This window comes from Nerophis ophidion, linkage group LG14 (assembly GCF_033978795.1).
Source record: "Nerophis ophidion isolate RoL-2023_Sa linkage group LG14, RoL_Noph_v1.0, whole genome shotgun sequence".
Taxonomy (NCBI): domain Eukaryota; kingdom Metazoa; phylum Chordata; class Actinopteri; order Syngnathiformes; family Syngnathidae; genus Nerophis; species Nerophis ophidion.
The window spans coordinates 31,996,526-32,022,321 of NC_084624.1; the positions used below are offsets into that span (position 1 = coordinate 31,996,526).

Here is a 25,796-nt window from a genome sequence, read left to right on the forward strand (position 1 = left end):
TATTTGCGATGCGACTATCCATTTCCCTGTGACGTCATACAGTGCTGCCAATGTAAACAAACAATGGCGAATAGCACAGCAAGATATAGCGACATTAGCTCGGATTCAGACTCGGATTTCAGCGGTTTAAGCAATTCAACAGATTAAGCATGTATTGAAACGGATGGTTGGAGTATGAAAGTATTGAAGCATGGCCGAATAGCTGCGTTAGCATTGCCGGTAAAATGTGCGGACCAAACAATCAGGACTTTCGCATCTCGTGACACTGGAGCAACTTAAATCTTTCGATTGGTAAGTTTTTTTTTCGCATTAAATGTGGTTGGAAGGAAACGTAATATAGTTGCAAATGCATCTGCAGGTTATCCATAAATCTTTGTGCCATGTCTGCTTCAGCATCGCCGGTAAATAGCATGTTAGCATCGATTAGCATAGCATGTTAGCATCGATTAGCTGGCAGTCAACATCAACAAAACTCACCTTTGTGAATTTGTTGACTTTATCTTTGCAAATGCATCTGCAGGTTATCCATACATCTCTGTGCCATGTCTGCTTTAGCACCGCCGAAAAATAGCATATTAGCGCCGATTAGCATAGCATGTTAGCATCGATTAGCTGGCAGTCAACATCAACAAAACTCACCTTTGTGAATTCGTTGACTTTATCGTTGCAAATGCATCTGCAGGTTATCCATACATCTCTGTGCCATGTCTGCTTTAGCACCGCCGAAAAATAGCATATTAGCGCCGATTAGCATAGCATGTTAGCATCGATTAGCTGGCAGTCACGCCGCAACCAAACATGTCTGATTAGCATGTAAGGCAACATCAACAAAACTCACCTTTATGATTTCGTTGACTTTATCGTTGCAAATGCATCTGCAGGTTATCCATACATCTCTGTGCCATGTCTGTCATCGCCCGTAAATGTGGAGACACTCTGGCACATTCAATGGGTGTTTGGCGGCAGACACTTTCGCTTCTTCGGGCCAGTGGTGCAACTTGAATCCCTCCCTGTTAGTGTTGTTACACCCTCCGACAACACACCGACGAGGCATGATGTCTCCAAAGTTCCAAAAAATAGTCGAAAAAACGGAAAATAACAGAGCGGAGACCCAATGTTTGCAATGTGTTGAAAATGAAAATGGCGGCTGTATTACCTCGGAGATGTCACGTTCTGACGTCATCGCAAAAAGAGCGATAAACAGAAAGACGTTTAATTCGCCGAAATTCACCCATTTAGAGTTCGGAAATCGGTTAAAAAAATATATGGTCTTTTTTCTGCACCATCAAGGTATATCTTGACGATTACATAGGTCTGGTGAAAATGTTCTGTTTTACGCACCTCTCTGAGCTGCAACCTTATCGTGGTAGAGGAGTTTGCGTGTCCCAATGATCCTAGGAGCTATGTTGTCCGGGGGCATGAACCCCCTGGTAGGGTCCCCCAAGGCAAACAGGTTCTAGGTGAGGGATCAGACAAAGAGCAGCTCGAAGACCTCTATGAAGAAGAAAAAGTATGGACCCAGATTTCCCTCGCCCGGACGCAATGTGAGCTGGGCGGCAGCCGAAGGCAGGGCACTTGGCGGTCCGATCCTCGGCTACAGAAGCTAGCTCTTGGGACGTGGAACGTCACGTCACTGGGGGGGTAAGAGCCTGAGCTAGTGCGCGAAGTCGAGAAATTCCGGCTGGATATAGTCGGACTCACTTCGACGCACAGCAAGGGCTCTGGAACCACTTCTCTCGAGAGGGATTTGACCCTCTTCAACTTTGGCGTTGCCGGCAGTGAGAGGCGATGGGCTGGGGTGGCAATTCTTGTTTCCCCCCGGCTCAAAGCCTGTACGTTGGAGTTCAACCCGGTGGACGAAAGGGTAGCCTCCCTCCGCCTTCGGGTGGGGGGACGGGTCCTGACTGTCGTTTGTGCTTATGCACCAAACAGCAGTTCAGAGTACCCGCCCTTTTTGGGAACACTCGAGGGAGTACTGGAAAGTGCTCCCCCGCGTGATTTCCTTGTCCTACTGGGAGACTTCAACGCTCACGTTGGCAACGACAGTGAAACCTGGAGAGGCGTGATTGGGAAGAATGGCCGCCCGAATCTGAACCCGAGCGGTGTTTTGTTATTGGACTTTGTGCTCGTCACAGTTTGTCCATAACAAACACCATGTTCAAACATAAGGGTGTCCATATGTGTACTTGGCACCAGGACACCCTAGGCCGCGGTTCCATGATCGACTTTGTAGTTGTGTCATCGGATTTGCGGCCTTATGTTTTGGACACTCGGGTGAAGAGAGGGGCGGAGCTTTCTACTGATCACCACCTGGTGGTGAGTTGGCTGCGATGGTGGGGGAGGATGCCGGACAGACCTGGGAGGCCCAAACGCATTGTGAGGGTCTGCTGGGAACGTCTGGCAGAGTCTCCTGTCAGACAAAGTTTCAATTCCTACCTCCGGAAGAACTTTGAACATGTCATGAGGGAGGTGCTGGACATTGAGTCCGAGTGGACCATGTTCCGCACCTCTATTGTCGAGGCGGCAGATCGGAGCTGTGGCCGCAAGGTAGTTGGTGCCTGTCGGGGCGGCAATCCTAAAACCCCTCGGTGGACACCAGTGGTGAGGGATGCCGTCAAGCTGAAGAAGGAGTCCTATCGGGTCCTTTTGGCTCATAGGACTCCGGAGGCAGTGGACAGGTACCGACAGGCCAAGCGGTGTGCAGCTTCAGCGGTCGCGGAGGCAAAAACTCGGACATGGGAGGAGTTCGGGGAAGCCATGGAAAATGACTTCTGGACGGCTTCGAAGCGATTCTGGACCACCGTCCGCCGCCTCAGGAAGGGGAAGCAGTGCACTATCAACACCGTGTATGGTGCAGATGGTGTTCTGCTGACCTCAACTGCGGATGTTGTGGATAGGTGGAAGGAATACTTCGAAGACCTCCTTAATCCCACCAACACGTCTTCCTATGAGGAAGCAGTGCCTGGGGAATCTGTGGTGGACTCTCCTATTTCTGGGGCTGAGGTAGTTAAAAAGCTCCTCGGTGGCAAGGCCCCAGGGGTGGACGAGATCCGCCCGGAGTTCCTTAAGGCTCTGGATGCTGTGGGGCTGTCTTGGTTGACAAGACTTTGCAGCATCGCGTGGACATCGGGGGCGGTACCTCTGGATTGGCAGACCGGGATGGTGGTTCCTCTCTTTAACAAGGGGGAGCGGAGGGTGTGTTCCAACTATCGTGGGATCACACTCCTCAGCCTTCCCGGTAAGGTTTATTCAGGTGTACTGGAGAGGAGGCTACGCCGGATAGTCGAACATCGGATTCAGGAGGAACAGTGTGGTTTTCGTCCTGGTCGTGGAACTGTGGACCAGCTCTATACTCTCCGCAGGGTTCTTGAGGGTGCATGGGAGTTTGCCCAACCAGTCTACATGTGCTTTGTGGACTTGGAGAAGGCATTCGACCGTGTCCCTCGGGAAGTCCTGTGGGGAGTGCTCAGAGAGTATGGGGTATCGGACTGTCTTATTGTGGCGGTCCGTTCCCTGTACGATCAGTGCCAGAGCTTGGTCCGCATTGCCGGCAATAAGCCGAACACATTTCCAGTGAGGGTTGGACTCCGCCAAGGCTGTCCTTTGTCACCGATTCTGTTCATAACTTTTATGGACAGAATTTCTAGGCGCAGTCAAGGCGTTGAGGGGTTCCGGTTTGGTAACCGCAGGATTAGGTCTCTGCTTTTTGCAGATGATGTGGTCCTGATGGCTTCATCTGACCGGGATCTTCAGCTCTCGCTGGATCGGTTCGCAGCCGAGTGTGAAGCGACCGGAATGAGAATCAGCACCTCCAAATCCGAGTCCATGGTTCTCGCCCGGAAAAGGGTGGAATGCCATCTCCGGGTTGGGGAGGAGACCCTGCCCCAAGTGGAGGAGTTCAAGTACCTAGGAGTGTTGTTCAAGAGTGAGGGAAGAGTGGATCGTGAGATCGACAGGCGGATCGGTGCGGCGTCTTCAGTAATGCGGACGTTGTACCGATCCATTGTGGTAAAGAAGGAGCTGAGCCGGAAGGCAAAGCTCTCAATTTACCGGTCGATCTACGTTCCCATCCTCACCTATGGTCATGAGCTTTGGGTCATGACCGAAAGGATAAGATCACGGGTACAAGCGGCCGAAATGAGTTTCCTCCGCCGTGTGGCGGGGCTCTCCCTTAGAGATAGGGTGAGAAGCTCTGCCATCCGGGAGGAACTCAAAGTAAAGCCGCTGCTCCTTCACATCGAGAGGAGCCAGATGAGGTGGTTCGGGCATCTGGTCAGGATGCCACCCGAACGCTTCCCTAGGGAGGTGTTTAGGGCACGTCCAACCGGTAGGAGGCCACGGGGAAGACCCAGGACACGTTGGGAAGACTATGTCTGCCGGCTGGCCTGGGAACGCCTCGGGAACCCCCCGGGAAGAGCTAGACGAAGTGGCTGGGGAGAGGGAAGTCTGGGTTTCCCTGCTTAGGCTGTTGCCCCCGCGACCCGACCTCGGATAAGCGGAAGATGATGGATGGATGGATGTTTTACGCACATATGGTGGCTTGCTTCTTTTGGGCTTGTTTCTCTGGTGACATCTTGTATAGCAATACAATGTCGAAAATGAGTCAGCATGGAATGATTCTTGTCTAAAAAGCTGGCAACAGAAGTTGTTAGCAAGATCGAGTATGGAGGTGATAGCATCATGGTATTGGGTTGCATGAGAGCTTCCGTCACTTGGGATTCCAAAGTAATGAGGGAAATTCTGTGACATTTTGAAGCAGACCATGCTTCCCAACAAATGGGAAAAAAATAATGTATGTTATCATTATTGCTTACCTATTACAGGTGTCACACAAAAACCAGTATTCATACTTGCTGCGACGAGAAATGCTTTTATTTCTATTGAGATAAGAAAAACGTGTTTGAAATAGGAACTAACACGAGCTGCGTTTTGAAGGTAACGTAGTGTACACTTCTATTCCTTTCCAATATTCAACTTGGAAGATGTGACAGCTGCTTCAACCATCAGTGCACACACTTTGAATTCATATCGTCCATCAATAAGTACTCAGAGCAAGCCGTACAATATCTCCTAAACCTTGAATTGAAGTATGAATTTTTCTCAAGGATTTTTGAGTAGATGACGAGGTTTGAAATTGTGTGAGAGCTGCTCGGCATCCCTCGCTATCGAGATCATAAAATATTCTGATTAGATACAGTAGCTTATCTAATTTACATACGCAGAACACAATAGATTGTAAAAGCCTGGTGGTTTTATGCGGTACCCTGCAGCAATATCAGCTCCTCCCACATGTCCGCCAGGAGTCTGACTAGAGTAAAGTGCATCACACCACTAAGTCTACACAATGTGGATGAAAATGTACAGTACATCATCCTGAGTTTTGCCAGCCATAAACGTCTCGTCTTGACCCTAAAAACGCAGAGAATGTGTGTATCCTTGGAGACAGAGAAACACCATTTACCAGCTGCTCCCCTGCATAATTCACACAAACACATTGCCTGGAAACAAGTGATATATCTTCTTTATTCCCTCAACACAATGTGTAAAATGTTTGATTAATATATATGTTTATTTTAATGTGTTTCCAAGGGAAAAAAAGGCACACAAACATGTTGCTTCTTACCAATAGATTTTGTAAATCCAGCATTCTAAAACATAAAAAAAGAGACATTTAAAAGTCTGAAGAAAGTAAACTGTGGAAAAGGCACAGTAACAAAAGTGTCAAATCAAAATAGTGAAATACTTTAGAACACTTTAAATCAGGGGTGTCAAACTCAAATACAGTGTGGGCCAAAATTTAAAACTGAACAAAGCCGCGGGCCAAGATTGAACAAATTAACCTTTTAGGTGGTAGCGAGTATTGTAGTGTCCCGGAAGAGTTAGTGCTGCAAGGGGTTCTGGGTATTTGTTCTGTTGTGTTACGGTACGGATGTTCTCCCGAAATGTGTTTGTCATTCTTGTTTGGTGTGGGTTCACAGTGTGGCACATATTTGTAACAGTGTTAAAGTTGTTTATATGGCCACCCTCAAGCGTCACCTGTATGGCTGTTGACCAAGTATTTATGCATTGCATTCACTTATGAGTGTGTATAAGCCGCTTACATTATGAAGCTGTTTGTATGGAGGATAAGCGGACGTGACGACAGGTTTTAGAGAATCTTAAAGGCAGTGCCTTTAAGGCACGGCCCCCAATATTGTTGTCCGGGTGGAAATCGGGAGATATTCAGGAGAATGGTTGCCCAGGTAGATTTTCGGGAGGGGTACTGAACTTCGGAAGTCTCCCGGGAAAATCGGGAGGGTTGGCAAGTATGAATATTAGCGGTGAATGCGGTGTTACAGCGGCACAGCCACTGTATAATACCGGCGGGCCAGCTGTAATGTTAATTTGATATTGCCTGAAGGGCCAAATGAAATTATATGGCGGGCCAAATTTGGCCCACGGGCCAGAGTTTGACACCCATGCTTTAAATCAAGGGTGTAACACTCATTTTAGGTCAGAGGCCAATTAGAGAAAAATCCACTCCCAAGTGGTAAAATCACGGCACGATAACTTAAAAATAAAGACAACTTCAGATTATTTTCTTCGTATAAAAATAGAACAAGCACATTCTGAAATTGTACAAATCGTAATGTTGTTTTTGTTTTTACACGTACATGTTGCGGTTGATAGAAATGTATCTTTATTTGTTGTTATTTATATTTTCTGAATACATTATGTGATAATGTTCATCAGTCAACTCATTGGTGTTAATTTTTCAATCTATCAAGATGAAAAAATAATTTAAAAAATTAAATTACAGGATGTTATGTGATTTGATCATTTCATCATCATCATCATCATCACTCGACTGGTGCATTAACATGTGGTTTATTTTGTACATATGTAGTATCATCTAGTTATTATTATTATTAATAGCTGTAGTGGTGGCACCAGTCGCCGTTGGGGGGTGGGGGGGATTCCCCTTTTCTGGGGTCGTCTTCAAGGTTTCTCATTGTCCCGTTGGGTTGAGTTTTTCCTTGCCCTAATGTGGGATGAATGCCATCTACTCGTCACGCTTATTATTACACCACGTACCAAATAAAATTGATTCGAGGTCGGTAAGCACAACCAGAATCATAACTTACATTAGGCGCACCGGGTTATAAGACGCACTGCCGATCTTTGAGAAAATGAAAGGATTTTAAGTGCGCTTTATAGTCCGATAAAATACGGTACAACAAAAAACTCACAAAAGGGTTACGAAGGAGAATACTTAGTGGGATGGCTCAAACAGTAGCTTGGAGTAGGAGTTGCACTGGCAAGGACACAGTGTGGTGGACGTACCGTGGGAAGATCCCATGCCAACAGGTGTGCATGATCAAACTAAACAGGGTGAGTCGATTGCAAACAGCTGTGCTCAGTTACAACCGCCTTCCCCCGGGGACCATTGTGACTGAAAGTAGCAAAAACAGGGGAGCAACATCACCGGTGGGAAGCACACAAAAACAGTCATGTAACATATTTGGACATAATCCTTTGTTGTGTTCTTCATTTCTATGTATGGAAAAAGTATGTTCTATTAAAGCTATTCATAATATATTTTTCTACCTTTCTTTTTAATGCTCCACTCTTTTATACACCAACGTATGCAACTGTAACTGTATTACAAGTTTTCTGGACAGAAACCGCCAACTTCCAAAATGAGTATTGTAGTCGACTTATCCATGCAGGGATAGGTTCCAGGCCACCCACAATTCCCAGAGGGGACAAGCAGTAAAGGAATGGATGTATTGTAGTTTTATGAATAATTAACTCTGCAAATGTTTTTTTTACATACAAGGAGTTGATCCTCGACTCAGAAGACACGTGGATTCGTCTGGAGGGTCTGGCCGAGACCACGGAGTTCACTGTCAAGCTGCAGGCGGCAAGAGGCTTTGACACTAGCGCTGTCGTCTCCACCACCTTCATCACAGGTCAACACACACACACACAGTAGGGTTGTAAGGTATACTGGTATTTAATATAGTACCCCGATACTAATGAATCATATTTGGTACCAAACCGCCTCTAAAAAGTGCCGGTCCCCCCGCACCTCCATTGTCGTCATGACATTGTTGGTTTACGAGCAGAGGAGCGTGATCGGCAGCGCACAATCACAGAGTACTTAAAGGAAGACACAGTGTGTAGACAGAAAAGGGAGAACGGACGCATTTTGGCTTAAAAACGATAAAGGTGAAGTTATAACACTGAAACGCCCACAGGAAGAGGTGCTTTAAGACATGGCTAGCTAGCTAGCGGCTAAGGTCCAGCCGCAGTCTGCAGTGCTTTAGCTACTTCTAAATCACTAATCCTCGTTTCTATGGTAACAAATAAGGTAAGTTTCTTACAATTATCATCCCTGCAAGACGAGGAATAGCTGAACATGCTTCACTACACACCGTAGCTATGTTATTATTACATGTAAACAAATGCCATTGGTGGATCTACACCTGACATCCAAGGTAATGATACCAAGTACAGGCGCGTATCTATTCGATATTACTATAATTACATTTTCAAAAATTTTGGGTTACAACATCTTCTGTCATTTAAAAAAAAAAATGGTAATATGTTTATAAACTCAGGAAATATGTCCCTGGATACTTGAGGACTTTGAATATGACCAATGTATGATCCTGTAACAACTTGGTATCGGAATGATACCTGAATTTGTGGTATCAGCCCAGAACTAATGTAAAGCATCCAAACAACAGTAGAATAAGTGATTAGTACATTTTAACAGACGTGTAGATAGAACATGTTAAAGGGAAAAGTAATCGGATATTAACACACATACACACACACTCACACATTCTTGTGTCTGGACGGGGTCCCGGGAAGTAGGCTTCATTGCAGGACCGCTTTCAAACTGTGCTCATAAGTCGTATAAAAGATAATTACATGTGGGTTTAGTGTTAAGATGTGCCTTTAATCCATTTTTAGGATAGAAACATCCTAATTGCAGCGATAAAGAAAAATAGGTTATTTAAAAATATATATATATTTTGCTTGGAATTGCTGTTTGTTTCCAGGTGTGGTGCATGAAGACAGCAATCCCCTCAAGTGTGTCATTCCTCCTCCTCTTCTTCTCTTCCTCCGCAGGGAGTCGTCTGTTTGCAACGCCTCAGAATTGCGCCCAGCACCTGCTGAACGGCGAGACGCTGAGCGGCGTCTACACCATTTACATCAACAGGGACCCCAGCCAGGGTGTGCAGGTGTACTGTGACATGGGCACGGACGAAGGAGGCTGGATTGTAAGATGTTGCTCAGATCCCTTCCATAACAATTATTATTACAAAATCCAAAATTAGTGAAGTTGGAACGTTGTGTAAATGGTAAATAAAAACAGAATACAATGATTTGCATATCTTTTTCAACATATATTCAATTAAATAGACTGCAAAGACAAGATACTTAATGTTCAAACTGGAAAACGTTGTTATTGTTTGCAAATATTATCTCATTTGGAATTTGATGCCTGCAACCTGTTTCATAGAAGCTGGCACAAGTGGCAAAAAAGACAGAAAAAGTTAAGGAATGCCCATCAAACACTTATTTGGAACATCCCACAGGTGAACAGGCTTATTGGGAACAGGTGGTTGTAATGATTGGGTATAAAAGCAGCTTCCATGAAATGCTCAGTCATTCACAAACAAGTATGGGGTGAGGGTCACCACCTTGTGAACAAATGTGTGAGCAAATTGTCCAACAGTTTAGGAACAACATTTCTCAACGAGCTTTTGCAAGGATTTTAGGGATTTCACCATCTACGGTCTGTAAAATAATCAAAAGGTTCAGAGAATCTGGAGAAATCACTACACGTGCGCAATGATATTATGGACCTTCGATCCCTCAGACAGTACTGCATCAAACAGCGACATCAGTGTGTAAAGGATATCAAAACTTAAGAACACTTCAGAAAACCACCGTCAGTAACTACAGTTAGTCGCTACATCTGTAAATGCAAGTTAAAACTCTACCATGCAAAGCATAAGCCATTTATCAACAACACCCAGAAACGCTGCCGGAATCGCTGGGCCCAAGCTCATCTAAGATGGACTGATGCACAGTGTAAAAGTGTTCTGTGGTCTGACGAGTCCACATTTAAAATTGTTTTTGTAAACTGTGGACGTCGTGTCCTCCAGACCAAAGAGGAAAAGAACCATCCGGATTGTTTTAGGCGCAAAGTTCAAAAGCCAGCATCTGTGATGGTATGGGGGTGCATTAGTGCCCAAGGCATGGGTATCTTATCTTTGAAGGCACAATCATGCTGAAAGGTACATACAGGTTTTGGAGCAACATATGTTGAAAAAATTAAGTTTCTTAGTTTGAACATTAAATATCTTGTCTTTGCAGTCTATTTAATTGAATATAAATTGAAAAGAATTTGCAAATCATTGTATTCTGTTTTTATTTACGAATTACACAATTTGCCAACTTCACTGGTTTTGGGTTAAGTATTATTTTAATTTTGAAATATGATCACTTTTGGTGTGCAGGTTTTTCAGCGACGTCAGAACGGCCTTACAGATTTTTCCAGGAAGTGGAGTGACTATCGAGTCGGTTTTGGGAACCTGGAGGATGAATTCTGGTTAGGTAAGAAGAAGCTGTTTCTCATCAATAAGTTTTATCAGAACTCATCAAATACTTTATAATTTGGAGTGGTTTCCAGCATTGTGATACAAAAAAACAGAAACAATAAATGATTAAACTTATAGCGGCCATGTTCATCACTCACTAATGGATACTTGGAAATAGGGTTGTACGGTATAGTATCGCAGTACTAATGAATCAAAAATAGTACTATATTCTGTTTGAAAAGTACCAATTCCTGGGCATGACAGTATTTCGTCACGTCATGACATAGCTGATTTTGCGAGCAGATGAGCATGTTCAGCAGCACACAATCACAGAGTACTTACAAGCAGACACAGTGTGTGGACAGAAAAGGGAGAACGGACGCATTTTGGCCTAAAAACTAATGATAAAGGTGAAGTTATAACACTGAAACGCCCTCAGGAAGAGGTGATTTTAAACATGGCTAGCTAGCGAGGGGCGAACATCCATCTGCAGTCAGTAGTGTTTTAGCTACTTCTAAATCACTAATCCTTGCCTCCATGGCAACAAGTAAAGTCATTTTCTTACAAATATCCCTCCAGGACTAGGAATAGCTAAACAAGCTTCACTAAACACCGTATGAGGATAAAATAGCTCACAGCTAACATCAAGCTTCTTTCACTATACCAGGTTGAATTCTCAATGTTCCTATCCCTTAGAACAGTGCTTCTCAACCTTTTTTTCAGTGACGTACCCCCTGTGAACATTTTTTGAATTCGAGTACCCCTTAATCAAAGCAAAGCATTTTTGGTTAAAAAAAAGAGATAAAGAAATAAAATACAACACTATGTCAGCAGTTTCTGATTTATTAAATTGTATAACAGTGCAAAATATTTCTCATTCGTAGTGGTCTTTATTGAACTATTTGGGAAAAAAAGATATAAAAATAACTTTAAACTTGTTGGAAAAAAATCAAGTGATTCAATTATAAATAAAGATTTCTACACATAGAAGTAATCATGAACTTAAAGTGCCCTCTTTGGGGATTGTAATAGAGATCCATCTGGATTCATGAACTTAATTCTGAACATTTCTTCACAAAAAAATAAATCTTTAACATCAATATTTATTGAACATGTCCTCAAAAAATCTATCTGTCAACGCTGAATATTGCATTGTTGCATTTATTTTCACAGTTTATGAACTTTCATTCATATTTTGTTGAAGTATTATTCAATAAATATATTTATAAAAGATTTTTGAATTGTTGCTATTTTTAGAATATTTAAAAAAAATCTCACGTACCCCTTAGCAAACCTTCAAGGACCCCCAGGGGTACGCGTACCGTCATTTGAGAACCACTGCCTTAGAACAAAGCACCAAAAACATATTTTCTGGATAATAGGGCGCACCGGATTATAAGCCTTACTGTCAGTGAATGGTCTATTTTCGATCTGTTTGCATATATAAGGCGTACCGGATTACAGGGCTCATTAAAGGAGTCGTATTATTTTTTTTTTTTTCTAAATGGAAAACACTTCCTTTTGGTATACATAACGTGTGATGGTGGTTATTTGGTCAAAATGTTGCATAGATTATGTTTTACAGATCATCTTCAAGTCGCTTTCTGACAGTCGCTTCAGGATGCGCCGTTTTATGGGCGGTCTTATCTACGTGGCTCACCTTCGACAGCGTCTTCTCCCCGTCATCTTTGTTGTAGCGGTGTAGCGTGCAAGGATGGGAATAGAAGAAGTGTCAAAAGATGGAGCTAACTGTTTTGATGACATTCAAACCTTACTTCAATCAATAACGGAGCATCATCTCCTCATCCGGAAACAACAAAAAGGCCGGAGATGTCATAATATTGTGAAACAAAATGCCATATAATATGTCTTACCTTATACACACACCATAATAATACTCGTATGGTTAATGTGCCGACAATCCATCAAGCAGTGCAGCTTAATAGCTTACCAAAGTCGTACTAAAACATTTTGATAGATTTTTGAGCGCCGTGTATAATGTTCTATATTTTCAATGGAACATATAAAATGTTGGTGTTGTTTACTTGAGTCTGTCATGACGTGGACTTTGGGGTTTGTTTTTACGGAAGGCAAAGGAAAGTTGGCGCGGGCAAGACGTGAAGGTAGGGACATATTTATTAATTGCTGTAAAAAAAAGGTACAAAACTAAAGGCGCGCAAAAAACGCAGAGAACAAACTTGAGTAATGAAACAAAAACTAGCACTTGGGCAAAAAACTATGAACATGATACAAATAAACACTTACTGTGACAAGAATAAACAAAACTTAGGTGGCATGGCAAAGAGCAAAACTATGGACAGTATGAGTAGCATGGCATGAAGTGAATGGAGGTAAAGTCGCCAGGCTGACTTCCTGGCAACTTTCGGTTGAAATGATAGACATGATTAGTGAAAACAGATGCGAACTCCAAATGTGACACAGGTGAAACTAATGGTTTCTATGGTGACAAAACAAGAGTGAAAAAGCAGGAACTGAGTGTCCAAAAAACAAACAGCACATGACCAAACAAAAACATGATCAACAGACATGACACAGTCATATTGCAGTCTACATGTATGTCTTATGTTTGACTGCCATCTACTAGTCACACTTATCATTACACAATGTACCAAATAAAATTGCTTCGAGGTCGGAAAGTAAAACCAGAATTATTCCGTACATTAGGTCATAAGGCGCACTATTAAGTTTTGAGGGAAAAAAAATATTTTCAGTGCGCCTTAGAGACTGGAAAATAAGGTCCACTGTCTGAGTGCGCCCCCCACCCCCTTTCCACCCCCCCACCCCCCACCTCCAACTGCATTCTCATTATGAAACAATAATTATATTCATTACAAAATGTGCAAATGAGCCACATTTTCTTCGAATGCCCTTTTTTTTTGTGTGTTGTTGTTTATTGCTACAGATGATTAAAAGAGACCGTTGCATGAATATTTCATTAAGAACATCAGGAAAATTATGAATTAAAAAGAAAATGTTTTTTTATTTTTTTTGGGGGGGGCTTCTTGATTAGAAAAATTAAATTACACCCATCGGGAGTTTTATGGTGTTGCATTATCACCGCATTACAACACTCTCTCCGCAAATACTGGATCATAATACAAAATGATATGGGTAAGCATCAGTTTATTAGTGATAAGCGCACAATGATGTTTTGTTTTTTTTGTATCAAATCTCAATTAGGAGCAATCTAGACTAGCTTTGATTTAACACCATAGGAATATACAAGACGGAAATGATACAGCATGAATCATGAATAAATCATTAATAGTTTTTCCAGCAATGTGGAGCTTTTACTAGTTTAAATGTGATGGCAAAACACTCCTTATGGCTTCGATACTGCCGAACTTTTTATCTCTGTGTTTATTATAACCTACATGGAGGTGTGCTTCTTCCTGTGCACTTTAGTAGTCCACTTCAAGGTTGAGCTTGCCTCTCTGGTCCGTGCCAGTTCTTCTGTTTCTTACCGCATAAAAGCCGCCTAATGTCACCTCAGGGTGTAGAGCTACTTTTGGCTCCATTGAGAGCACAAACTCCCCCCTCCTTGTGATGCCAGATATGAAGTCAACTGTCTTGGAGCCTGAAAACGTAAAACATTTGAAAGCAAGGCTTTTTTTTTTTTTTTTTTTTCGATTATAAAAGCTGTGTACTGCTAAAATAAGTTGAAATACCAAGTTTTGGACTCATCTTGCTGAGCTGTTTACCTCTTCCAAAGTGTTGGGGCAGGTACAAAACCAATATTTCGCCTAGTCCCATAAGTTCCAGATATAAGGATACCTCGGTTTTCATTAGCAATCCGTTCCAAATGGTCCAACCTAGACCAAATTGTGTGGAAAAAAAAAATAATTTATTCTTCAGATTAAAAAAAATATGTGTGAATCCAAATAATTTGTTCTAGTCACTCACAACGTCTTTAAATTTTAGGGGAATTTTTTTTTTTGCCATACATTAGCCACAGGTATATACATTGTGAAATTAGTTATTTACACATACTAGCCTACCTATAAATCAACCATTTAAAAATACACGTCAGTTGACTAAATGAACCTTTTCAACATCCATCCATCCATTTTCTACCACTTGTCCCTTTTGGGGTCGCGAGGGGTCGCTGAAGCCTATCTCAGCTGCATTCGGGCGGAAGGCGGGGTACACCCTGGACAAGTCGCTACCTCATCGCAGAGCCAACACAGATAGACAGACAACATTCCCACACAAGGGCCAATTTAGTGTTGCCAATCAACCTATCCCCAGGTGCATGTCTTTGGAGGTGGGAGGAAGCTGGAGTACCCGGAGGGAACCCACGCAGTCACGGTGAGAACATACAAACTCCCCACAGAAAGATCCCGAGCCTGGGATTGAACCCAAGACTGCTCAGGACCTTCGTATTGTGAGGCAGATGCACCAACACCCCTTTTCAACATATATTTTATAAATGTTTATTTACATTAACTGTTTCCAAACGGTGCCTCTAACGCGGCAGTAAAACGGCAGATGAAACAAAATGGAAGTCATCGTCAAGGTCACACTAGCTACCAAAACTATCGATCCAATCAGCTAAACAGACTCAATAACTCCACGGGGAAATTTTAGTGGATTTACTGAGGAATTTGCGAAACTGAAAGATGAGGTGGCAACTTGTCCAGGGTTTACCCCGCCTACCACCCGAATGCAGCTGAGATAGGCTCCACTAACCCCCCGCGACCCCAAAAGGGACAAGCGGTAGGAAATGGATGGATGGATGGAAGGAAACTATACAAAAGAATACCATTGTAAGCTAATAATACTAACACAGACACCTGCAGACGTGTTAGCATATTAGCCCTAGCTAACGACGCTAGCATGTACAGATATGCATGAAAACACTCCGACAGACATCACGCATGCACTGGTTTAGTAAGTGCAAATTGTTTTTGGTTAAATTGTGAAACTTGCAAACTTAGCTTGGAGTGACGAGTGAAGAATTATTTCGAGCAAAAACGCTATGGACGGTTTCACTTCCGGGTCAAGACAGTTAACGGGAATTATATATTCAACCCGCAACACCTGCAGTGAGCGAAGTCGTCCAAAAGATGGCGCTGTATCACAAACAATAACACACCATTTTAGTTCTCGGCTTGGGTTTAATAAAATAAACTATAGAACATTAAACATTATTGCTGTTAGCTAATTATTAGCCGCATTATTTTATAAGCCGCAGATTTCAGGGCGTAGGGTAAAAAATGTGGTTTATAGTCCATAATTTACATTAACAGGGCATAATTTGTCATGGTCCCACATGATGGTTTGGACGATGTTCTATATTTTCCTATGTTTTAACATAATTTCCTGTTCTGGTGCTCTTGTTTTGGTAAGACTTACTGTTGGACTCCTTGTGTTCTATTGGTTAATCTGTTCTATTTAGGTTCACTTTTATGCCTCTTTCCAGAACTGGATTAATGTATAGTGCCACCATTTATCTTTGTGCTGTGTGCCTTTTGTTCACTACTTCAACTTTTGTTCCTGCACTGTGCTTAATTAAAAGGACTTGTTACTTGCACATCGCTGGCAACAGTACGACCTTATCATAGTTCAGTCTGTACCTTGGTTCTTGGGCCCCGATTGTGTTAGGTTTTTTGTGCATAAGGAGTACAGAAAACAACTTTTTTTATTTTTTTTATTTTTTTTATCCCAAAATGTTTTCTTTATTTTGCTTGTCAGCACAAACTGTGTGCTAACATGGACAACTTATCGCTGGTGTACTGATACAACAACATTTTTTAACTGTCACTATAAAGTACACAACACTTTCAAATGGTAAAATATGTTATTCCCTAACTACATGTTTGCACTATATTGCAGTAGTGAAGTGAATTATATCTATATAGCGCTTTTTCTCTAGTGACTCAAAGTGCTTTACATAGTGAAACCCAATATCTAAGTATTGGTGGCACTGGGAGCAGGTGGGTAAAGTGTCTTGCCCAAGGACACAACGGCAGTGACTAAGATGGCGGGAGCGGGGATCAAACCTGCAACCTACAATTTGCTGGCTCGGCCACTCTACCAACCGAGTTATACTGCCCTAATATATAAGAGAGGTAAACATTTTTTTAAGTTTACCAGGGGAACATAAATTAAAGAGTAGCTATTGGTTTGCCTATTTTATATGAATATAACAAACTTTCACTATGGGATCATCACCATCGCCGGTCACTCAAAGCGAACATGATGATCCTCCTTAGGGGTGTATCCCTTTATGGAGGATGCCTGTGCGTGACTTTGCTTAACGTGGGGAGACTGGTGCACAGAGAGTCACCACACGATCCTTGGTAAATCCAGGTCAGGGTCCAGTGGCATGGACTTCAAGATGACTGGAGACCCTTTTCTGCTGCAGCCTTCTCCCGCCATTGCAGCCGTTGTGGTAGTTCCTACATCTACCGTCTTCCGTCTGCTCCACCGTTGAGGTCTTCACCGTATCCCTGGCTAGGGTGCAGTCAGGTGCTATGCCTATACCAAGGGCCACCTGGGGTAACAGTAGTAAAGTAGTGCCCCAAGACCCCATAGAGGAGCCTCCACTTTCGGATGCCCAGGACACAGTATGGGACATACAATGACTGTATGGGCATCAGCTGCTATTGTCAAATTTTAGAGATAAGCAAATACGTCATTGTCAAAAACTTTGTGCTCCACGGGAGGTCCATCTCCAGTATGTATGGTCAATGCATGGTGTTTGAGCCAAATATTTTTCAACAGCTTTTGCACTTTTTGTAATAGAATAATAGTAGAAGAAGATTGCTCTAGAAGGGGCTCCACTTTCTCACAGTGCGTGGAAATAATAACGGTGGTTTTGTCGAAAGAACAGACTACCAAGGCTTTAGAGTTGACTTTGCCATTCAGGATAGACTTTTCTTTTTCAAGCCGCTGCTTTTCCCTCACTACGGCATGTACTGAGGGTCTTACAGGACCCACGATGATTGCGCGATTAAAGCAAATTTTTATTAACTCCTTAACAGTACATTTACTGTGACAGCACTAAATAATAATCATTCAAGACATTCCATTATCAGTTGTCAACTCTAAAAATCCAACATCCAATCGTCACAGAATAAGAGCCACCATCGGTTGGGATAATCAATTCTGCGGAATGATACGCAGGTAAACATCATAGTTTTTTTACCAGGACGTTTGGCCATACGATAACTGAGACAGCTTAAGAAACCCAGGTGAAAGTTTTGCCGAAAATTGTCCAAAAACCAAGATCCCACCATACATAATTTCATTTGGTTTTCTAGTTTACACACTTTACAAACTGGCAACGCCACCTGCTGGCCTGGCATGCACATTATAGGTTTTCCAGTCATTTTGGCAAGTCCGTGGGAGCATGAGTTCCTTTTGACAAGTTTTTGTGTATTTTATCTACAAATGGTTTAGTTTTTTTTTTTGCTTCATGATTGAAGTATCGATGTACCCTGAGCAGTGGTGTGCCGTCAGGGCCAGCAAAGCTTTATTTGCTGGTCTAACATAACCAGAAATCATGATCATAGTTAAAGATAAAAGTATTTTTTTATTTACTTTCCTTAAATATCTAAAAGTATTCATATTCTCTTCATGTCATATTATGCTGTTGTTTTTAGGTAAGAGTTTTTATCCAATCAGAATTCAGCTATCTCATGTTGCCATGCCGTACGAAATCGGCCTGAGGCCTTCAGAAGCATCAATGCAGGCGTCTGTCTATGCACTGTAAGAGAACAGGCACATACAGTTGATAGATATTTGCGATAGCCACCCAAATCACGATTTATTGTCAGTAAGGCTTTCTCGATGGCCTCACATTGAACGTGACATTAAAGTGCCCTGTGATTGGATACTCACCGGGACTGTTAGCGGATAGCCAATCAGACAGTTGCGATAGCCAATCGGATTACAAGTTGTTGACAGTAGCCTATTTTGGTAGTCTGATGTTAACTAGACTGTGATTGGATACTCGTCATTCCAAAGTGAGTATCCAATCACAAGTTCTAATTCATCAGGAAGCGAGATGTCTATTGGTTGATCTACACCTGACCTCCACTGTAATGATACCAAGTACAATAGCGTATATAGCAGGGGCGTCACTAGACCTAATACTGTACTGGGGCACACCTGGGGCACAAATAATTCATGTGAGCATGCAAAGCGCGCAAGCAAAAACATTTTTAGCACTTATTTATCATAAAAAATACATAAATAGTGCTTTAAACTATGAAATCATATCAGATTATGTTGTATGGATCTTTGATTAACCACCTGAAATTAACTAATGCATTTGACCTACTTGTGCACTTTTTTTACTCCAGACTTCTAAACTGCTACTGTTAAAGCAAAAAGGAAGAGCAATGAATCTTTTTGAAATATTTATTGCAGAAATCATCTGCAAATTTAACATCTACAAAAGTAAAACAAAAACAAAAAAGCACCCCTGCATCTTTGGGTTCTTTTATATTATTTAATTTCCATTTAAGGCAATGTGGCTAATCCTATTTCAGATACACAAAACTATAAAATATACACAAAACAATAAAGCCACAGTAGTAGAATAAATGAACAACTGTTGTGTGTCTGTTCAGGGAATCATTTTCTGAGAAGTAAACTGTAACGTCTCGTTTTCATTTTTGCAAAGTGGTCAATCACTCTGGACAGACATGGAAATATTACAGTAACTGTTATACAGTTGACCAGTGGTTCCCAACTGCTGGGTCGTGACATAAAAGTGGATTGTGTGTCATTTTCAGTGAGTCGCAGTCAGATGTGTGCATGGAAAAAAAAAAAGTTTAGGGAGAAAAAAATCAAATTGTGGCAACAAAACCAGATATTTTTAGCCATTTTTCTAGTGACTATTAGTGAGTATTTTAGCAAAAGGCAAACCGACTGACAAGTTGGAGGAGGACTCAGGACAGACATGGAAATATATTTTTTAAAAATCTAAATGGGGCAACAAAACCCCATATTTTCAGCCATCTTTCTGAAAACAAATACAGAAATGTTACTATTTTTACTGGAAACAAAGCCAGATGCTTTAGCTGTAGCCATTTTTCTGGTGACAAAACAAGATTATTTTGGTCAAAGTCACACCGATTAACAGGACAAGTCTACTGTGCTATTTTTCTGTGAAATAAACTTGAAAGATTTTAAAATTTGGCTCACGATTTGATGATATGGAAAAATGTTTTTCTTCCTGAAGATAAACCATTTGAAAATCATTCAACTCACACATGCTGACTCCAAATCATCATTGATGCAGAACCAGCAGACAATAACCAACATTATGTTTCATGTTCATTGGAAATTCCCCCGACAGCTCGTACAGCAAATGAATATGATTGTCTTGATACAAGGAATAACGTTAGCTAACTTAGCATCAACTTAAGACAATGATGATGCCTAGCTAGCTAGGACTTCACTTACATCTCTCATTCCTGCTGCTTCTTCTCTGCTGCGGGCGAATAACTTTCTGATATCCATCTCGGAGTTACAGTTTGAGTCAAATCAAAATCAAAATAATGTAATCAACAAATTGTGTTGGCTAATGGTACCTACCTCACGCAGTGATTCTCATCCTCTCTCTCTCTCTAACTCTCTCTCTCTCTCTCTCTCTCAACTGAAGTCTCGATCCACACGTGAATAAATTACCATATTAATTAGCCATGTGCTCATTGTTTCGTGGAGTGAATACAGTAGCAATCAATTACCATACTAAGTAGTATGTGCGCTCTTGTCTATGTTATGTAGACTTAAAACTCTGAAGCGTTTTTTTTTTTATTGGTGAAATTTTTTCTGGGGCACTGCAGATCAACAGTGGGGCACGTGCCCCAGTGAAATCTGTCTGGCGACGCCCCTGGTATATAGTCGATACTACTATGATTATGTCGATATTTTTTGGCATCACAACATCTTCTTTAATGTTTTTAAAATGTATATTATGTTTATAAACTCAGGAAGTATGTCCCTCGACACATGAGGACTTTGAATATGACCAATCTATGATCCTGTAACTACTTGGTATCTGATTCATACCCAAATGTGTGGTATCAACCAAAACTAATGTAAAGTATCAAACAACTGAAGAATAAGTGATTATTACATTTTCACAGAAGTGGAGATACTGTAGATCAATGGTTCTCAACCTTTTTTTAATTCAAGTACCCCTTAATCAAAGCAAAGCATTTTTGGTTGAAAAAAAATAGATAAAGAAGTAAAATACAGCACTATGTAATCAGTTTCTAATTCTATAAAAGTGCAAAATATTGCTCATTTGTAGTGGTCTTTCTTGAACTATTTGGAAAAAAATATATAAAAATAACTAGTGATTCAATTATAAATAAAGATTTCTACACATAGAAGTAATCATCAACTTAAAAAGCCCTCTTTGGGGATTGTAATAGAGATCCATCGGGATTAATCAACTTCATTCTAAAAATTTCTTCACAAAAAAAGAAATCTTTAATATCAATATTTATGGAACATGTCCACAAAAAATCTAGCTGTCAACACTGAATATTGCATTGTTGCATTTCTTTTCACAGTTTATGAACTTACATTCATATTTTGTTGAAGTATTATTTTATAAATATATTTATAAAGGATTTTTTATATTATTTTTATATGAAAAATGTTACATACCCCTTGGCATACCTTCAAGTACCCCCAGGGGTACGCGTACCCCCATTTGAGAACCACTGCTGTAGATCATGTTAAGAGAGAAAGTAAGTAGATATTAACGGTAAATGAACGAGTAGATTAATAATTCATTTTCTACCACTTGTCCTTCATAATTTTGACAAAATAATAGAATGGAAAATGACGCAATATGTTACCGCATACGTCAGCAGCTGCTAAATTAGGAGCCTTTCTTTGCTTACTTACTACTAAAAGACAAGTTGTCTAGTATGTTCACTATTTTATTTACGAACAAACTTGCAATAAGAAACATATGTTTAATGTACCATAAGATTTTTATGTACCGGTACCGGTACCAAAATATTGGTATTGGGACAACAACGGTTATAATGAAGTCCACAGCAAGTGACTTTCGCTAATCCTTCCACAGATGATCTGACTAACCTGGAGTCATTATCTTTAATGCTATTCATCTCCTCCCCATGCAGAAAAAGACATATTTGACACTATATATATATTCATTGCCAGTCGTAGTAAATTAATAAATAAATGATAAATGGGTTGTACTTGTATAGCGCTTTTCTACCTTCAAGGTGCTCAAAGCGCTTTGACACTACTTCCACATTTACCCATTCACACACACATTCACACACTGATGGAGGGAGCTGCCATGCAAGGCGCTAACCAGCACCCATCAGGAGCAAGGGTGAAGTGTCTTGCTCAGGACACAACGGACGTGACGAGGTTGGTACTAGGTGGGGATTGAACCAGGGACCCTCGGGTTGCACACGGCCACTCTCCCACTGACCCACGCCGTCCCATAGTAGTAGAGAATGTTCAAATGATCTTATAATCTTGTACAGTAACAACCCACCATTATTATGATGAAACCCTCTTTTATTTTCCCCTTTTTTTTGGATTCCTTACCGCTTTTTTTCCGGCATGTAGTTGTAATGAAATGTGACAAGGCGATTTTATTGGTAACATGATAGGAGAGCTCATTGCACTTTTCATCCTGTGAAACTGTTCAAGGAAGAAGTGTTTAGGAGCTCCATTATGAGCTGATGATGTTGATGTTATGCAATGGAAATTAAAGATGACGGAGCGTTATATTGAAGTTTATTGCAACAACCGCGTGTCTCTGTAAGTGCCTTTGGCTTGTAACATAGATTTGATTTGCTTCCCGCTGACATTTTACAGCAGACTTACTCTTCCTTATCAGCTGTGAGGCTGCAGGGTGGTACGATTGTATCTGGGTTTAGGAAAAGTCCAGTTGAGAGGATTCTCGCGTAAGCCCGGATGGACGCTCTTTAGCTGGCTGTAGTTCAATAGCAGTGACTGCGACGCCTTATCGCTTGCACCAGCGATGTCCTATCTGCAGCTACATTGGAGATACAGAGCAGTCGTATGTGCTTGACAAATGCATCATTCAAGTTAGCGATTGACTGGTGTGCCAAATGTCAAATGTGTCAAAGCCGGGCTTAATGCTTTTCGATAGGCTCTGCTAATGGAATGGCGTCAGACGTACATTTTGTTCATCCACAGGTCTAGACAACATCCAGAGGATTGCCGCTCAAGGCCGCTATGAGCTGAGGATCGACATGAAGGACGGACAGGATTCGGTTTACGCCAGCTATGATAAATTCTCTCTGGGTGATGCCAGAAACCTGTACAAGCTCAGGATCGGCGAGTACAACGGCACTGCTGGTAAGTGATTTGATATTCTATCCCCAGTGTCAACACAACCATATGTCACAAATCCCCGCCATCCCCTAATTACCATGATGTCAGCTCGTATGTAGCACCTTCTTGGTCTTTGCCGCCATACGCTGAGGGTGACACGTCTTTCTGTTTCTGTCCTGTGAAACTCAGGTGACTCTCTGAGCTACCACCAGGGACGACCCTTCTCCACAAAAGACAGGGACAATGACATCGCCGTCACTAACTGTGCCTTGTCCTACAAAGGAGCATGGTGGTACAAGAACTGCCACCGAGCCAACCTCAATGGCAAATACGGCGAGTCCAGACATAGTCAGGTAAATCAAAATGAAAATTTACAACCATTTTTTTTATGAATTCTTGATTTCATGACCATGCAAATTCAACCAATCCTCTTAAAATGGTGTCCAATACGCGCAACTATGTACATATTAAGCGCAAACAATTGTCTTATCGTGTAGGTCAGACTTACGCTGTGTTCCATATGTAATGGGAAGTCAGAATATCCGAGTTCCTAGGCGGAAGTTTTAACTGAATCACCAACCTTTACTTTGAGTTCTCGCCACTCCTTAGTTGGCTTTCAAAGATGGCTGCTCTGAGTGCAAACAATATAGAAACTTCTATAATAGCCATTACACACAGCTATGATTGTATTTACAGTATATATATATATATATATATATATATATATATATATATATATATATATATATATATATATATATATATATATATATATATATATATATATACGTATAGATATATAGATATATATATATATATATATATGTGTATGTGTGGGAAAAAAATCACAAGACTACATCTCTCTACAGAAGTGTTTCATGGGGGGTTCCCTCAATTGTCAGGAGATTGAGGGAACCCCTCATGAAACACTTCTGTAGGGATGAAGTAGTCTTGTGATTTTCCCCACACTTACGTATAATCCTCTCTACCACGATATCAAGCACTATTCTCTGGATAATCTAATTAACACACATATATATATATATATATATATACATATATATATATATATATATATATATATATATATATATATATATATATATATATTTTAATGTTTTATTTTTTTCTCCCATTGCCCCCACTTGTTTATTTGTACCTTTTTTGTAAGGGGCGCCGGAAGTTAACAGACCCGTCAGCGATCCTGTTCTGTCTCCTTGTAATTTTTGTCTGATCTTGAATGGGATTGTGCTGAAAATTTAAATTTCCCCTCGGGGATTAATAAAGTACGTCTGATTCCGCCTGATTCTGATATATATATATGTATGTATGTAAAAAAGTATTTAGTCAGCTACCGATTGTGCAAGTTCTTCCACTTAAAATGATGACAGAGGTCTGTAATTTTCATCATAGGTACACTTCAACTGTGAAATACAGAATGTGAAAAAAAAATCCAGGAATTCACGTTGTAGGAATTTTAAATAATTTGTTTGTAAATTATGGTGGAAAATAAGTATTTGTCAACCATTCAAAGCTCTCACTGATGGAAGGAGGTTTTGGCTCAAAATCTCACGATACATGGCCCCATTCATTCTTTCCTTAACACGGATCAATCGTCCTGTCCCTTTAGCAGAAAAACAGCCTCAAAGCATGATGTTTCCACCCCCATGCTTCACAGTAGGTGTGGTGTTCTTGGGATGCAACTCAGTATTCTTCTTCCTCCAAACACGACGAGTTGAGTTTATACCAAAAAGTTCTATTTTGGTTTCATCTGACCACATGACATTCTCCCAATCCTCTGCTGTATCATCCATGTATCAATTTTGGTGTGTGTGTGTGTGTGTGTGTGTGTGTGTGTGTGTGTGTGTGTGCGTGCGTGCGTGCGTGCGTGGGTAGTTCACATACGCACCAAGCAAAAAGAGATGCTTGCAGCACAATTGAAATTTAGCGCCCTCTAGTCAGCCAAGTAAGCGTTGCAAACAGCCTGTTTAATTATAAAAATCAGGAGTTTAGATTCCCTTGAAATAAAACGTGTGTGTGCGTGTGTGAGTTTCCCCATCCAAAGACGGGTCAAATGCGCTTCCAATATCCCCTCGGGGACTAATTAGCCAACTGAACGAGATTCAATCTTCACAGTTGTCGTCGTCGCACTGATTTGGCCCGCTGCAGGGGCTGTAATGAAAGGTCACACTTCGAAGGACCGTAACTGCTCTCCCGGTTGTCCGCCTATTATGAAGCGTGATATTTATTGATCTAAAGTGTCTGCTGCGCTCCCTTCCCCGGAGGATTGTGCGCTCTCGGAAATGATTTCATTTGTCCCCGGAGCGAGCAGGTGAATTATGTGGATGGGGGGGGCGGGGGGGGTGGGGTGTTAGGCCATAGTTTATCACAGCAGCTCTTGTGTTGTGTGAAGGCATAGGCCCCGTTGCACCCACGTGGGACGATAGCAATTTTCAACTTTTAATATCATTTTTGAACCTCGTTGTTGTTCATTTTGTTGCGAGTTTAGTCCGTTTCACACGATCAAAAAAGTCACTCATCATATAGTCCATCAATAACAAAACTTAACCAAGATTTCATTGTGCCCGATAACTTCACGACTTGTCACGATCGTCTTGGCTTTGAACATATTGCACAGGAGCGAATGAAAGCACACTTACTCAACAGCTGTACATGTCGCACTATGGGTGGCAGTATGAACAACGCCAACACTGTCATAAACAACGACAAACAAATTTTGGAAGAATATTTGCACCGCAACACAACATAAAAACAACAGAACAAAGTCCCAGAATTGGTGCATTTACACCTAACATCCACTGTAATGATACCACATACAACAGTGTATTTAGTCGATACTACTAT

At 41.4% G+C, this 25,796-nt stretch overlaps 1 protein-coding gene across 2 annotated transcripts in view; it reads left to right on the forward strand.

Moving 5' to 3' along the window:
* Nucleotides 1-25,796, forward strand: part of tnr (tenascin R (restrictin, janusin)) — a 221,649-nt gene that overhangs the window by 184,990 nt on the left and 10,863 nt on the right. For both annotated transcript variants that reach the window (XM_061920431.1, XM_061920430.1), the window contains 5 exons: nucleotides 7,820-7,952; nucleotides 9,121-9,272; nucleotides 10,518-10,614; nucleotides 22,794-22,955; nucleotides 23,121-23,284. In XM_061920431.1, the coding sequence (XP_061776415.1) occupies nucleotides 7,820-7,952; nucleotides 9,121-9,272; nucleotides 10,518-10,614; nucleotides 22,794-22,955; nucleotides 23,121-23,284 (708 nt within the window). The remainder of the gene's footprint in view (nucleotides 1-7,819; nucleotides 7,953-9,120; nucleotides 9,273-10,517; nucleotides 10,615-22,793; nucleotides 22,956-23,120; nucleotides 23,285-25,796) is intronic.